The 16,551-nt window shown below is 40.4% G+C and overlaps 1 protein-coding gene across 1 annotated transcript in view; it reads right to left on the bottom strand.

The window, feature by feature from the left end:
- LOC124555261 (thrombospondin type-1 domain-containing protein 7A-like) overlaps nt 1–16,551 on the bottom strand; it is a 1,197,505-nt gene that overhangs the window by 722,824 nt on the left and 458,130 nt on the right. Inside the window, exon 5 of the mRNA XM_047129129.1 lies at nt 9,544–9,765. Coding sequence (XP_046985085.1) covers nt 9,544–9,765 — 222 coding nt within the window. The remainder of the gene's footprint in view (nt 1–9,543; nt 9,766–16,551) is intronic.

The following is a 16,551-nucleotide window of genomic DNA, read 5'->3' as shown; positions in this document are numbered from 1 at the left end:
TTTATTTCTTTCAGAGATGTGTAATGAAGTTCGTCAAAAATAAATTTCAAAATTCGGCTAACTTAATTTTCTTCACTGACGGTGCTTCATCCTAATAAAAGAATCGGAAAAATTATACATCTAGAAGATTTTGGAATACATGCAGAATGGCACTTTTTTTTTTTTTTTTTTTTTTTTGCAACGTCTCATGGAAGCGGCGATGCGACGGCAGTGGGGCAGCAGTCAACACACTAGCAGATCGATCAAGTCTCCAGCGTCCAAGAGAAGATCAAATAACTACACCTTGTGAATTATACCAGTGGTAAGTATCGTGTTTGACAGCTGTAACATTCTGTTACGTTCTAAAGGAGGAGAGAAACGTTGCAGAACGAGGGCTCAAAGTCCGCAGCTCGTGGTCGTGCTGTAGCGTTCTCGCTTCCCACGCCCGGGTTCCCGGGTTCGATTCCCGGCGGGGTCAGGGATTTTCTCTGCCTGGTGATGACTGGGTGTTGTGTGATGTCCTTAGGTTAGTTAGGTTTAAGTGGTTCTAAGTTCTAGGGGACTGATGACCATAGCTGTTAAGTCCCACAGTGCTCAGAGCCATTTGAACCATTTTTTTTGAGTGCTCAAAAAAATGGCTCCAAGCACTATGGCACTTAACATCTGAGGTCATCAGTCCCCTAAACTTAGAACTACTTATACCTAAATAACCTAAGGATATCACACACATCCATGCCCGAGGCGGGATTCGAGCCTGCGACCGTAGCAGCAGCGCGGTTCCGGACTGAAGCGCCGAGAACCGCTGGGCCACAACGGCTGGCAGAACGCGTGCACCTTCCTAGGTTCGAACATGCACGTCTACTTCCATGGACCCCAACAACACATACCTGCATTGTATTCTGAAGTCAAAAATGTTGACAAAGACATATTCACTTGCAACTGAGGGTGTGGAGATAGTGATACGCAAGCAGACGCAACCTTGATACCTGCTGGTGATCCCGACCAGCCCGAGGCCTCTCCCGATGTTGAGTGGCAATCGGAAACCCATCGAAACCTAAGTATAGCGCAAGCGTAAATGTTTATAATTTATTTATTTTCTCCTACGTTTCAGGCAAGGGGCTGCATAACATTTAAAACAGGAATCATTGTGTACTAGAAAGAGGTTCAAACGATGTAAGCTTCAGTTTCATGAAAATGGCGTTTATGCTTAACACATGAGTAAAATATTTTTTAAAATAGCATTAATTTCTGTTATTTTACTGTTGTATACATGTGTCAACATCAGACATTCAGATTCAAACTGCATCGTAGTTTACTGAAATCCAGTATAGGGTTTGTGAGTTACACAGCAGACAAATCGCCGCGTTCGCAAAATAAGGCAAACTTAAACGAATTTTAAATCTAAATCTAGTTAAAATTTAAAAAATAACTTTATCTGCGGTGTTTTCCTTTACCGTAATAGACACACATAACAAATATCAATGATATCAAAAGAATATGACAGCAATTTTCTCATTTTTCGAACGATTAGAGATGTAATAGCCCGCATTGGAGTTGCACTGCATTGATTTGATTAGCCAACACAAGATAGTACCACAGGTATTACCGAGAGCAAACGAAGACGCCAATGTGACGGGTACAAGTCACATAATGTCTGTAGTATTGGCCAGTTCATTTTTTGGTAAACATGTAGTTGTACCAAGATCAACGAGTTTTCAGTGCTGAACTATATTTTACCTAGGTTGTAGATGCACTTCGTGGGAAATTTACAAATGCCGCAGGGCCGAATATTTAACAAAAACGAGATTAATCGTCCGTTTCCAGGAGTTCAGCTCAGTTTCAGGCAAGAACAAAACAGGAAAAACATTCCATTTAGACGGACGCTAAGATTTTTGAGATGTAGGATGTTATGCTGTATTCGCCTTCAAAACGTTGGGGGATATTATATATCCAACCTCGGATTTCGTGTGGTAGTGCTCTAGAAGCGATACAGAATCTGAAATTTCGTGTATATCATGTTCGCAGTGTGTAGAAATTGAAGATTCAGGATAAAGATAAGCGTGTAGCGAACTAAAGAGTAGAGTGCAGAACCTAGAGAATACTGTACTGAGGGAAAAATGTTGGTGTTTCAGTCTAGGGACTGATTTTAGAATCACATGAAGGATCTCTCACTAAAAACCACCATAAGCAATTTCCGGTAATATCTACTGCTTTTGTTATTGTGGAACATGATGGTTCAAATGGCTCTGAGCACTATGGGACTCAACTGCTGAGGTCATTAGTCCCCTAGAACTTAGAACTAGTTAAACCTAACTAACCTAAGGACATCACAAACATCCATGCCCGAGGCAAGATTCGAACCTGCGACCGTAGCGGTCTTGCGGTTTCAGACTGCAGCGCCTATAACCGCACGGCCACTTCGGCCGGCTGTGGAACATGAGGTTGTGTTATGTTCAGCATTTGTAAATATTACGAGCTCTATATATTGGAGTGCTGTATAGTACAGGGTGATTATAAGTAAAGTTAAACTTTCAAAACGCTGTATAAATAACACCACTGGTCAGAATGACGTCAAATTGCAACGGAATATTATCGGAGGAAGGGGAAAACTTACGGTAGAAGGAAGAAAAACAGTGTGAAAATTGATCAATAGATGGCGCTGCATGTTTCCGAATACGTAAATGAAAACACCTAGCATGCGCACGACGCATTGAAGTTGGTAAAACCAGTCCAGGTACACAGTAATGCAGGAGGAGACGATTGATGGTGTGCAAACGTGTAGTGCACGCAGAACTGCCACAACATTTGACACGCCCATGACCACGGTGCATAAAATCCTAAGAAACATCCTTCTTTGCTAGGCATTCAAAACTACCCATGAGCACGAGTTGCTTCCTGTTGACCTGCCAGCAGGTGAGCACACAACGTGTGGACGGTTCAGACATACTTTCTTGGTAATGCAGTGTGTTATAGTCTAAAACACAAGAAGATCTTCCACCCCGGAACACCTGATACTGCAAATGAACTGAGTTTCCTTACTGTCATAATTTTTTCTGTCATAAATATGAAAATTTGTGGTTGTTGTCAGGTGCTTCTACTTAAAAAGGTTTTTAACTGGTAACTGGATTTTTATAATACTTACTCTTAGTTTGATTTCTTTTACCGATCATTTGTATCTAGTAGAGTGACAACACACAGACTATTAAGCACATATTGACAAGATTTTCTCGATTATAACACTTTAAAATTTGAATAGATTGTTTGTTCCTACATCGGTACGTGATATTTTGTTGGACCCTGCAACAGTTTTTCACATTTGGAAAATGTGTTTAAGTTTTCTTTTTATGACTTAAAATAATGCTTTTTCCCCTTAATAATAGATATAAAAGGCGTTACTACACTCTTGAATATGCTAAAGGGATCCAGATGTAGCTTAGCGCCAGCCCTAATTCTGTTGATACTGCAGTATCCAGTATAAATTATGTCAACTGCCGAACCGAGTGGGATACACCGGTTCCCGTCAGATCACCTAACTAAAGTGCAGTAGGGCGTGGCCAGTACTTGGATGGGTGACCATACTGGTGTGCCGAATGCTGTTGGCCATTTTCCTTTGCCTTTACTGATGGTCACACACACACACACACACACACACACACACGTACCATTAGTCATCTGCACTTAACAGACACTTATGCATACAGCTCTCTTCATTTCGCGAAGGAAAGGTGCCTGCAGGTGCGGAGGGTAGGGAAAATCTATCCAGTTAGATGTGTCAGCCTGTCCCTTGGGGTCACCCTCCGATTCATCTCATGAGACTTTAATTTACTTGGATATAAATGACGACCTGTGTTTACTATCACGATGGTCACAAATCTGGGTGTTGTCTACTTAGTTCCGCATAGTCAGCGTGTACACAACTTTCCCACTAGAGCGCGCCCCGATAAGCACAACAGCGCAGGCGCAGCGCTCGTCCATCTCCGCACTACGAGATGGCACTGCCATAGAGACGGGCCAAATTCTGCTTCCGCCGATCCGCGTATTAATATGTAATGCAGCCAATGAGATTGCTGCTAACGTAGAACCTTTTCTCCTCGCGGACACACTCGCGCAGTGATACCTGAACGCATGGGGTATTATAATGAGTGTACAGACCTCCGATTAGTCTGCATTAGTGTGTACCAGTCTGCATTTGTCTGTACCAGTCTATAGTAAAGTTTCAGTCTACGCCTAATAAGATTACCATATTAATGTACATAGCCATGAAGTATCAGAGGTATGTGAGAATAAGATTAATGTACCAAGACCAAAGGAACTTCAGTCTGTCAATTGTAAACAGCATCCAGAATCAAGTTACTTAATGCCTACGCTTTTTATAATTTTAATACATGTGTGTGAAAATTAATCAAGTTCTGTTTAAAGTTGGTCACCGTCAATCTGCTACTCTAAGCGTGCAAGTGGCATTTCTATCGTCTGACCTAATGGCAGAAGATAAACACGCCACGATAAGACCACGAGACATACTGCTGACACTCGCCTACTTCGTTAGAGCGACAAGTCAAATAATCTGATGGTGTGTGTACCGAAGGTATTACAGTACGCACACCACACCGGGTCTCCTGAGGAAGCAAGTATGGCTGCCCTACACTATTCTCTGATATTAGTAAGGCGCTTTGTATTCAGTACACGCGCAGAATGATTTTGAATACGAGAGCAAGTGCTTCCTCATTCCATCGTCGCCCAGTCCTGATCCTTGATATCAAGTTCATTGTGAAATCATTTGAAATTAATATCAAGTGGCCTTATAGTAATCTTATTATCAGTAAGTTGTAGTCAATGGAAAGAGATACAGTCGGGAAAAAATTCAAGAAGATGAAGATCTTTGGAGTTGTTACACGTCTTTTGTGAGTGGCAGTAAATAAAGACAGAAAGACGAAATTTGGCACATACCTTCAGTTCGTTAGATACACAGTGCCGAAAAAAAGAACTGATACACCTGGAAAGACGACGTCGATTTTAATCTGATGACGCCATAGGCCGCCTGGGACGTAGCAGATAGTAGATGCACTGATAGTGGTTTCAACGTCGTCCGCCAACAGAGAGCGTACTGGCATAGCTACTAAGCGCCATTAGTGTCTGACCTTTAGTAGAGAGTGCTAACAGCAGAAGGCTCCGTGTGGTGCAAATGTGTGAAGCAATCAGCAAACCATGCCATGGGGAGGCACTCGTGCTTCGTGCTGCCAACTGCTTTGAAAGTAGTAAAACTGCAGTCTTCCAAGTGGCAGTATGGTTGGATGTGCTGCGTCAGCTGTGCACCGATACTGGTATTAATGTTGACGTGAACATTCTCAAAGCCGTAGACGAGGTTCTGGAAGGTCACGCAGCACAGACGCTCCCCAGGATCGTTGTATTGTAAGGGCAGCCATGGCAGATCATACAGCTACCGTAGTACGTAAAATGGGTCTTGTGACCCCAAACGTGTGAACACGAACTGTTGGGAACCGTTTATTAGCAGTGGGACTACGGGCGTGCACACTTCTAGCCCACCTCCAAGTTAACTGCACAGCATCGATGTGCAAGGCTCGACTGGTGAAGTCGAAGGATCACTTGGAAGATGGAATGACAAGCCGTCGTCTTCAGTGATGAAAACAGTTTCTGCCTGCACACAGGTAAGATGTAGACCTATTGAGCGCCTGTGGTAGAGTGAATTCCTCCAAACCACACTGGCCCCACCCTAGACCGTATGGCCGGGGTGCGATAAACTACAACCCTCATTCACCTTTGGTGTTTTTAGAAGGGATGTTAACCAGCACTCGGTAGGTGCAGAATGTTGTTAGACCCGTTCTTTTAGTAGGGTGGTGCTTTGTTCCAACAGCATAATGCTCGCCCACGCACTGCCCATGAAACTCAAGGTGTTCGGCATGACGTGTAGCAAATTCCTTGTCCAGCAAGATGTGCAGAATTGTCTCCAATCGAGCACGTGTGGAATATTATGGGACGAGAAGTCACACGTGTCAGTGAACAACTCTTACAGAACTACATAAAGAGTTCAAAAAGGGGTGACATAACGTATCCCAGGACAATATTCGAAATCTGTACGATCGATTGAATTCTAGAGTCACCACCAACATTGCCTACCATGGAGGCTACACCATGTACTAAAATGAGTGATTCAATGTGGGTCGATACCTGATATGTCAGAACCGCATGTGATATTGGCCTGTAAATGTAATTGTTTCATGTACTCCATATACACTGTTGCAACAACAAATCTTGAGTGAATTGGAAGCCTCTAAAAGGGTATACCAATTATTCCAGCAGTAGATATTTCTCGATTTTCAGTTATTAATGGATAGTTTCGGTAAAACTAGCGCTAAGTAAAATTTAGCAACATCTCTTCAGTGATTTCCACTTACAGTTTTGAAATATTTATAAGTTGTAGATTCAAGGAGCTAATGACGTGTTGAATTTTTTGGCTATCGTATAATAAATATTTTAACCGCTATTCACATTTGAAGAGTCCATTCAGAGATGATGATACTTTCTACTGGGCATTATTTATGAACAGTTCCCCCTGTAGTAGACAATCATTAGGTCACTGGAAAGTCCCAGACGGGAAGACCAAATGAAATTTAATAATCAGAATGGGTGTGGTTACTCGAGACAGCTACGGACACTAACTATTTAGAGCAGGCTGTTCGCTGCGGCGTCCGTTGCCGTGGGATGAAGTATGCTCTATGGACTTTTCATTTTGGGGTGAGCAACTCTAATAACTGACATCCACCGACGGCTGCTTACCATGTGCCTCCTGCACGTTGCGTAAACTACAACCATAGCGAGTTCTGACGGGAAGTTGTTAGGAATTCACTTCTGTGTTATTTCAATTAAAAAAAATACAGTTAGTGTAAAGGACTTCACCGTCATAAACATGACGAAATTGTTTTTAGAATATGAGCAATGTGTATCAAAGAAATACGTTAGAACTTTTGTAGATATTAGTTTTCACTTCCTTGTAAGAAATTGAATTACAGGGCTGCTGGGACAGAAAAGCTGAAAATTTCAAGAGCCTACCGGAGGAAGTCATATGTGGAAACTGTATTTGCCCCGTATATTTCAGGTGTCATTTCCTACCGTATGGTTTTCCATAGTAGAGTGAGAGGCAAGTATGTTATCGTTACTAGAAAAGTAGGAAACTGATTATGTGTAGACAGAAAAAGAATCGCGAACACTACTAGACCTAAGAATTAGATGATACATACCCGTAAATTAACTTCCTTTAGGTATTATTCAGTAATTTAAATCCTGCCACTGCATGCACTCAGTCAACCTAAGCCGTAAGAAGTCGGAGGTAATCCTCGTATCACACAGAAAGTTGATCAGCGGACATTTTCGTAAAACAGTTCCTCGAGTACTCCGCGGTGCTATCCAATTCTCATTTCAGTAGATAGTAACTGACATCGGCATTCTCTAAGATGTTCATCTAAACTGAAAAGAGCAAACAGTTACACCATGCAGAAAATCTCTCTTACTTACATGCAATCCTAACATTTAGCAAATATTTCAAAGTCCATTAAAATACAAATAGTCCAGTCTTTAATTTGGCCAAATATTTGCTGCTATGATGAAGCTCAACACTGCACATCAGTGGAAACTCCAAACGCCTCGAATTAGTCGTTAATGTTTGCGAAACCAAGGAAAAACTTAGAAAGGTAAAATGAAGTTCAGAGACAAGAAATAAAAAAAAATGCTGTTTGTTGATGAGATTTTAAATCTATCAGATACGGCAAAGGACGCAAAATCGGATGAACGGTATGGTTAGTGTCTTGAAAAGATGTTGTAAGTAAAACAAGGCTACTGGAATGCAGTGGAATTAAATCAGGTGATGACACTGGCTGATTAAGAAATGAGACACTATATGAAGTCCATTGGTTCTTCTATTTGCGCAAGAAAATTGCCGATATAAATAGTTTTTTTAATATGGAATATGAATTTAAGTGTTAGGAAGTCTTTTCTGAAGATGTAACTGTGGGTTATTGCCTTGAACGAAAGTAAAACGTCAAGTGTAGGCAGTTCAAACATGAAGAGAATAGAAGCCTTTGAAATGTGGTAGTACAGAAAAGCACTGTCAAGTAGATGGGTAGATCGTATAAATAACGAGGATATAGTGAAACGAACAGAGGAAAATAGATATATATGGGTCAAAGGAAGGATAGGTTTATAGGACACGTAGTGTTGCATCAACGAGTCGTCAGTTTGTTACAGGAAGGAAGTGGGAAAGGGGAGGGGGGGGGGGGTGGCGGTGGAGTAAAGTTGTGGAGGGAGTCCGAAGTATGAACACAGTAAGCAGGTTCAAGTGGATGTAGGTTACTGTAGTTACGCTCAGATGAAGAGGTTTACACGGGACAAAGTAGCACGGAGAGCTGCATCAAACCAGTCTTCGCACTGAGACCACAACAACAAGAAGATGAAAAGACAAGAAGAACACCTAATGAAAGGTGTCTAATTCGCATTATAAGAGACTCAAAAGCAACATGTCTAACTGCAGCAGCAGACCGTAATGCATGGAGAAACCAGGAGGAAGCCTTTATCTAGTACTTGATGAATAATGTTTGTTGTTGTTGTTGCTGTTAATGATGATGATGATTGTCTACATCTACGTGGATACTCTGAAAAGAACACTTATGTGCCTGGCAGAGGGTTCATCGAATCACCTTCACAATAATTCTCTATTATTCCACTCCCCGTGTAGGTCGGCGTCAACAAAATATTTTCGCATTCGGAGGAGAAAGTTGGTGATCGAAATTTAGTGAGAAGATCCCACCGCAACGAGAAATGCCTTTGTTTTAATGATGTCCCTCCCAATTCCTGTTTCATGTCTGTGACACTGTCTCCCTTATTTTTTGTTTAAACAAAACATGCTGTGCTTTGTATTTCCTCGATGTACTCCGTTAATCCTATCTGGTAAGGATCCCATACCACGTAGCAATATTCCAAAAGAGGACGGACAGGCGTAGTGTAGGCAGTCTCTTTAGAAAATCTGTTGCATCTTCTAAGTGTTCTGCCAATAAATCGCAATCTTCGGTTGCTTTCATCACAATATTTTCTGTGTGTTCTTTCCAATTTAAGTTTATCGTAATCGTAATTTCTAGGCATTTAGTTGAATTTTCGGCCTTTAGATTTGATTGATTTATCGTGTAACCGAAGTTTAACGGATTCCTTTTAGCTCTCCTGTGGATGGCCTCACGCTTTTCATTATTTATGATCTGCGACAATATCTGATAAGAGTCAGAAAAAGATCTTGAAATGACCAGAACAGTAGCTGACGATCCTATTTGTTGCAATCGACGCGCCTGAGGCACGGCTAACTACGTAATTTAAATAAGCGGAAAGCATGATGATCGTCATCCTTGTGCGTTGGCTGTAGACACAGCTGGTGGTCTTCAGTTTTGATGCGTTTGACTACCGTAGGGTCTTTCATCATGTACTTTTCTTTAACGCTGTTAAATTTCTTTACATCAGATATGATTTTTAGTGCGAGTAAAGCAGTAGGACATTGAAGATACTCACGTGTGGGCAGGCTCTTCCGCCATACATGGGTGCAACGAGCACGATGCGCACGCGCGTTTGGTTTGTGCCGCCAACAACGCAGTTGATAGGATCCTCGCAAGTGCTCCACTCTGAAAAAGGCCCCACCACGCAGTCCTGTGGTCGCGGCACGCTGCACATGCGCACCGATTCGGGCTTGCTCCGATGCGGGACGCAGCTGGAGTCGTCTACGATGCGCTGGGTCTGTTGCAAAAAGTACATATTACTCTGGAAATTTCTGCACTGATCAGTTTATCATGATTAAGAACTAATTTATAGAAATTTCCGGAGGATACGTGCTTTCATGTTGGCACAACCTGTTTACACGATTCAGGACCATCAAGTTACATGCTATACTCATATTTTGAAGGAGTCGACATATTTGGATCCTGCCGTGGCCATTCAGTATTTCTAATGCATCTGTAACTTAGCAGATAATGCCTGGGTCAACTAAAATTTGCTATTCGCAATACAGACACTCACCGAAACGATTTATCACGATATTTTCAATAGGTCGTTAGTTCTGTTGTAGAGTGACAAAGACTTCAGATCAGCGTCCTTCTATCATGGTCTGATACTCGGATTTTATCAAAAGGACATATGTCTTAACTAAAATCCTATAAGACAGTAGAATGAAATACTGATAACTGAAGCTGTAGAGAACTTAGTAATTGGACAATGTATTTATTTCCCAGACATAACTGAATATGAAGTAACAGAAGTAAGCAGCAATGCCGTGAACAAGACTGTAAGGGCAGGCTACAAATAAAATAATTGAAAATATATGTTTAAAGAAGCTAGAGATTTACGAATACCTTGAAAAAATAGGGAAAACAGTGTTAATGTCCATGTAAGTAGTGTGATGTCGAAATCTGACTTGCTTAATCACTCGTTTCTCTTAAAGTTGAAGTAGAAAGCGAAATGCACAGTTGTTTTGCTGTTCTACAGCTAAGAGTATGAACCAAACCATTTCTGTACAGTCTGAGCTCCTCCTTCACTTGATATTATTTTTACTACGAAAAGTATACAAAAGAAAGAAGGGATCCATTAGGCCGGAGGAAGAACAAGATGTTTCCCATGTCGATTCTATTTTCTACAAGGGAAAACGCAGAGAAGGCAGACGCTGTGGACAGCGTGGATATAAGGTAAGAGATGGGCTTGTCGCGTTTCATCTTCGGTAACACCTTTTTTGTGGAAAAATGTTTGCCGCAGACAGTCTGTGCAGTCGAGAGTATCAAGTCAGCAGTGATAGTGAGAAGTCGTGTTTTGGTGCGCTCCTCAAGAAGTACTACTATTTGTGCTAACATATGAACACACAATGAGAAGAATACCTTTATTAGTACCTCTGTATTAAGAAGTCGTCTCTCCTAATTATTAGAAGTGGTTGCAAGACTTAACAGTCTAAATTATGGTGTTGCCACGATTGCACCACTGTGCTACATGCAGACGTAATAAGTGCAGCCATTACGACGCAATTATTGTGTCATTTTAACCAGAGACGTGAAGTATTTGCAGAAGTGACTTTGACACCATATCCTCAACTGCACTGCTCACAACAAGGCAAGCTACACACTATTTATTTGTTATTCTTGTAAAAAGAGAGTGAGACTTAATCCAACACATACTGTGGTAAGTGTGTCTTTGGTGAATATAGTACATTTACGTCTAAAGGCTGTGACTGTTTCATTTGAGGCACCCATTTCATTTTATTTAACTTCTACATTAAAATTTGTAATGGCAGTAACAGTAATTCCAAAGCTATAGTCAATCTAATGAGACAGAGTAATACACATTTTAGATGGATCGCTTTGTTGCGGTACTTGAGTAAAAATTATTTGCTTAAAGTCAGGTTCTTAAAGTTTCAGGTATATATCAACTTTATTCAAATGACAAATATTACCCATAAATGTTTTCAAAAAAGGCATAAAATAACGAAAGAAAATCGATGAATAACTTGTCAGCTTCATGCTTATTCTAAGAAGCAAGTTTTAACTTCGCTAAAACTTAAATAACTGTTCCAAGTTCAATGAAGAGGTTTAACCATAGACAGCAATTAGTATAGTTGAATTTCAGGGGAATTTCTCGAGGTGAATTTAGTCACAGCTGCTGTTCCAGTGGTGAATGTAGTCACTATGTTTAGCAGAAAACGTAAATTTTCCAAATGATAACGCAAGTTAAGCAATGAACTGCAGTGAATACTTCATTGCTAAATACAACGACCTAATAGTTAGTCTGCTTAAAGCTTCAGAAGGAGTTCGATGGTCAAATTAAAAATCAGTTGGGTAATACGCTGTCAAGATTAGTCAATGAGAGCATTATAGTTTAACATAGTGTTCAAAGTGTTAATACGAGGGTAAGTCAATTACACGATGTATATTTATCTTTTTGTTTATTTTGGTAGTACTGTCGCTTTACGTTAATGACGCATGCTTTGTTTATTTGTTGTTATATCTTTGCAGTTTTCAAGCTGCTAGGTTAGATTCGTTGTTGCTGGCGTGCTGTCAATCATGACTGCTCCGCTGTCTATTAGCACCAAAGAAGAGCAAAGTTCAGTGATTGGTTTTTTGTAGTCGGAAGGCGTATCAGGGGCCGAAGTTCATCGAAGACTTTCGTTACAGTACCGGAACAGTGTTTTGCCACAACGGAGTGTCTACGAATGGATTGAACAATTCCTAAATGGTCGCACAAGTGTTTCGCACGATGAAGGACCCGAACGACCATTTACTACCACAAATGAAGAAACCATTGAGTGTTCACGTGAAATGATTATTTTAGACAGACGATTAACAATTGATGAAGTGGCACAACGTCTGCAAATTAGGCACGGTTCTGCCTACGAAATCATCCACAACAGACTTGGGTTTCATAAAAGTTGTGCCGCAAAACAACTCACACAGTTGGATAAACAAACGCACTTGGACATCTGCAAAAAACATTTGGATCTCTATGGTAACGAAGGGGACAACGTCTAGGACAGGATCATTACCGGTGACGAAACATGGATCCATGATTACGAGCCGGAGGGTAAACGGCAGAGTATGGAATGCAAACATCCAAATTCGCCGTGCAATAAAAAGTTCAAGACCCAACCGTCCGCAGGAAAACTGATGCTATGGTTTTTTGGGACGCACAAGGTCCAGTACTGGAACATCATGGGGAAAGGGGCACAACAACAAACAGTGTACCTTATAGTGAGATGCTTACTGCCAGGCTAAAGCCTGCAATTAGAAGCAAACATTGACGATTGCTGTTAAGAGAAGTTGTGTTGTTGCACGACAATGCCCGTCCACGTACTGCTGTCCACACAGCTGAAACGCTCCAGAAACTCAAATTTGAAGTACTGGATCAGCCTCCATATAGTCCCGATCTTGCCCCTTCTGACTTTCACTCTGGTCCACTCAAACAGGCATTAAGGGGCCGTCGATTTGCCTCGGACGAAGCAATGAAAGAAGCGATGCATTCCTGGCTGGCAGCTCAACCTAGAACCTTCCTTTATGAGGACATCAGGAAGCTTATACAACGATAGACTAAATGCGTTGAAACGCAAGAACAGTATGTCGAAAAATGATGTTCTTGTAAGTTTCCTATTTGCTTACAATAACATTTTGTAACTACTTTGTGATTAATAATTGACTTACCCTCGTTGCTTGGATTCGAATTTAGACGTCGAGTCAGCGGATGAATGTGGTGGCAGCTGACTATTCCCTCGTAGCTTGAGCAGTCGCAGTCAATGGGAGAGGCCTTTCCACATTTGGTTTTTTTCTTATAAACACATCGTTATTGTGCCTAGCTTATCCCAATGGTAGAGGTAACAGTACAGCTGTGGGAAGTTATTGGAATGTCATACATCGGCATAATTTGGCGATGCTTTGTGATTTTCTTAACGTACATACAATTATGTAGAAACACTACTATGTGGTTGTTTTTAATTTTACACTGCTTTTACATGTCCAGAGTAATGTCATAGAGTCAGATTGTTCTTAAGTGGCCAGATAGTAACGTCATTTTTGTGTAGATGCATGCCCACATGTATTTCACACATTCAGTGTAATGTCAAAGTTTCTGGGCTTCCATGACATCATTTTTGAGCCATAAAGTATAGTAATTAAAGTAATTCAGAACTACCCAGATATATCACCTAATTGGACTAGAAGATTTGGGGAAGGTGAGGGGGAGATGATGGCCATTCTTTGGGTCATCATTTATCGTAATTAGGTCATAAATTAGACTTACATAAACGTAACATATTTATTTATTTTATTTATTTATTTATTGTTCCGTGGGACCACATTTAGGAGAAGTCTCCATGGTCATGGAACGAGTCAATACATGAAATTATAACACGATTGTAGAAACAGATAAAATGAAACAAGTCGTTAGTTTAAATAAAGAAAATCAAGAATGTAACACTGGAATTTGCTTAATTTTTTATCTCTTCCAGGAGCTCCTCGACAGAATAGAAGGAGTGAGCCATGAGGAAACTCTTCAGTTTAGACTTAAAAGTGTTTGGGCTACTGCTAAGATTTTTGAGTTCTTGTGGTAGCTTATTGAAAATGGATGCAGCAGAATACTGCACTCCTTTCTGCACAAGAGTCAAGGAAGTGCATTCCACATGCAGATTTGATTTCTGCCTAGTATTAACTGAGTGAAAGCTGCTAACTCTTGGGAATAAGCTAATATTGCTAACAACAAACGACATTAAAGAAAATACATACTGTGAGGGCAATGTCAAAATTCCCAGACTATTGAATAGGGGTCGACAAGAGGTTTTCGAACTTACACCATACATAGCTCGAACAGCCCGTTTTTGAGCCAAAAATACCCTTTTTGAATCAGAAGAATTACCCCAAAAAATAATACCATATGACATAAGCGTATGAAAATATGCGAAGTATACTACTTTTCGTGTTGAAATGTCACTTATTTCAGATACTGTTCTAATGGTAAATAAAGCGGCATTTAGTTTCTGAACAAGATCCTGAACATGGGCTTTCCACAACAGCTTACTATCTATCTGTACGCCTAGGAACTTGAACTGTTCCGTCTCGCTTATAACATGCCCATTCTGTCTGATTAAAATGTCAGTTCTTGTTGAATTGTGGGTTAGAAACTGTAAAAACTGAGTCTTACTGTGATTTAGCATCAAATTATTTTCCACAAGCCACGAACTTACTTCATGAACTACATTATTTGATAATGTTTCAATATTACACACAAGATCCTTCACTACCAAGGTGGTGTCATCAGCAAACAGAAATATTTTTGAATCACCTGTAATACTAGAAGGCATATCATTTACATAAATAAGGAACAGCAGTGGCCCCAGCACCGACCCTTGGGGAACGCCCCATTTAACAGTGCCCCATTGGGACTGAACATCATTACCACTCTCAATATTGCGGAGGATTACCTTCTGCTTTCTGTTCTTAAAGTAGGAGGCGAACCAATTGTAAGCTACTCCCCTTACTCCATAATGTTCCAACTTCTGCAGTAATATTTTGTGGTCAACACAGTCAAAAGCCTTCGTTAAATCAAAGAAAACACCTAACGTTCTCAACCTTTTATTTAATCCGTCCAAAACCTCACAGAGAAAAGAGACTATAGCATTTTCAGTTGTTAAGCCATTTCTAAAACCAAACTGTACATTTGACAGCAAATTATGTGAATTTAAATGCTGCAGTAACCTTGTATATACAAGCCTCTCGATAACTTTAGCAAACACCGATGGCATAGAAATAGGTCTATAATTATCAACATTATCCCTGTCTCCCTTTTTATAAAGTGGCTTCACTACCGAGTACTTTAATCGGTCAGGAAACCGACCACTGCTAAAGGAAAAGTTACAGATATGGCTAAGTACTGAGCTAATATACGTGGAACAATACTTCAGTATTCTGCTAGATACCCCGTCATATCCATGAGAGTTCTTGGTCTTTAGTGATTTAATTATTAACTCAATCTCCCTCTTGTCAGTATCATGGAGGAGCATTTCAGGTAACAGTCTCGGAACACTTTTTTCTAAGAGCGCTATATGATTCCCTGTTGGGACTAGGTTTCTATTTAGTTCACCTGCTATATTCAGAAAGTGATTATTAAGTACTGTACATATATGCGACTTATCAGCAACACGGACATCCCCACTACGCACTGATTCTATATCCTCGACCTGTCTCTGCAGACCAGCCACTTCCTTTACGACTGACCATATGGTTTTAATTTTATCCTGAGACTTAGCTATTCTATCTGCATACCACATACTTTTTGCCTTCCTAATAACTTTTTTAAGCACCTTACAATACTGTTTGTAATGGGCTGCTGCATTTAGATTTTGACTGTTTCTAACGTTTTGATATAATTGCCACTTTGTTCTACAAGATATTCTTATCCCTTTAGTCAGCCACCCAGGCTGCCTGTTTGTGCTAGTACCCTGTTTTAAACGTTCTAACGGAAAGCAACTTTCAAAGAGCACGAGAAAAGTCTTGAGGAAAGCATTATATTTATCGTCTACTGTATCAGCACTATAAACATCTTGCCAATCTTGTTCCTTGATAAGGTTTACAAAAGTCTGTACAGCAACTGGATCAGCTTTCCTAAAAAGTTGGTAACTATATTTAACATGTGTTGAAGCACAAAAATCTTTTAGACTTAAAATTTGTGCATCATGATCTGAAAGGCCATTCACTTTTTTGCTAACAGAATGCCCTTCTAATAATGACGAATGAACAAAAATATTGTCTATGGTTGTTCTACTGTTCCCTTGCACTCTCGTTGGAAAGAATACGGTTTGCATAAGATTATATGAATTAAGGAGGTCTACCAGCATCCTTTTCCTTGCACAATCACTTATACAATTAATATTGAAGTCACCACATATAACTAACTTTTTGTATTTCCTATAAAGTGAACCAAGAACCTCCTCTAGCTTTAGCAAAAATGTTGTGAAATCGGAGTCTGGGGATCTATAAATAACAACAGTAAGAAGTTTAGCTC

The sequence above is a fragment of the Schistocerca americana genome, chromosome X (assembly GCF_021461395.2).
Source record: "Schistocerca americana isolate TAMUIC-IGC-003095 chromosome X, iqSchAmer2.1, whole genome shotgun sequence".
In the NCBI taxonomy this organism is placed as follows: domain Eukaryota; kingdom Metazoa; phylum Arthropoda; class Insecta; order Orthoptera; family Acrididae; genus Schistocerca; species Schistocerca americana.
The sequence above is the reverse complement of the archived record's forward strand: the minus strand, read 5'-3'. Positions and strand labels throughout refer to the sequence as shown.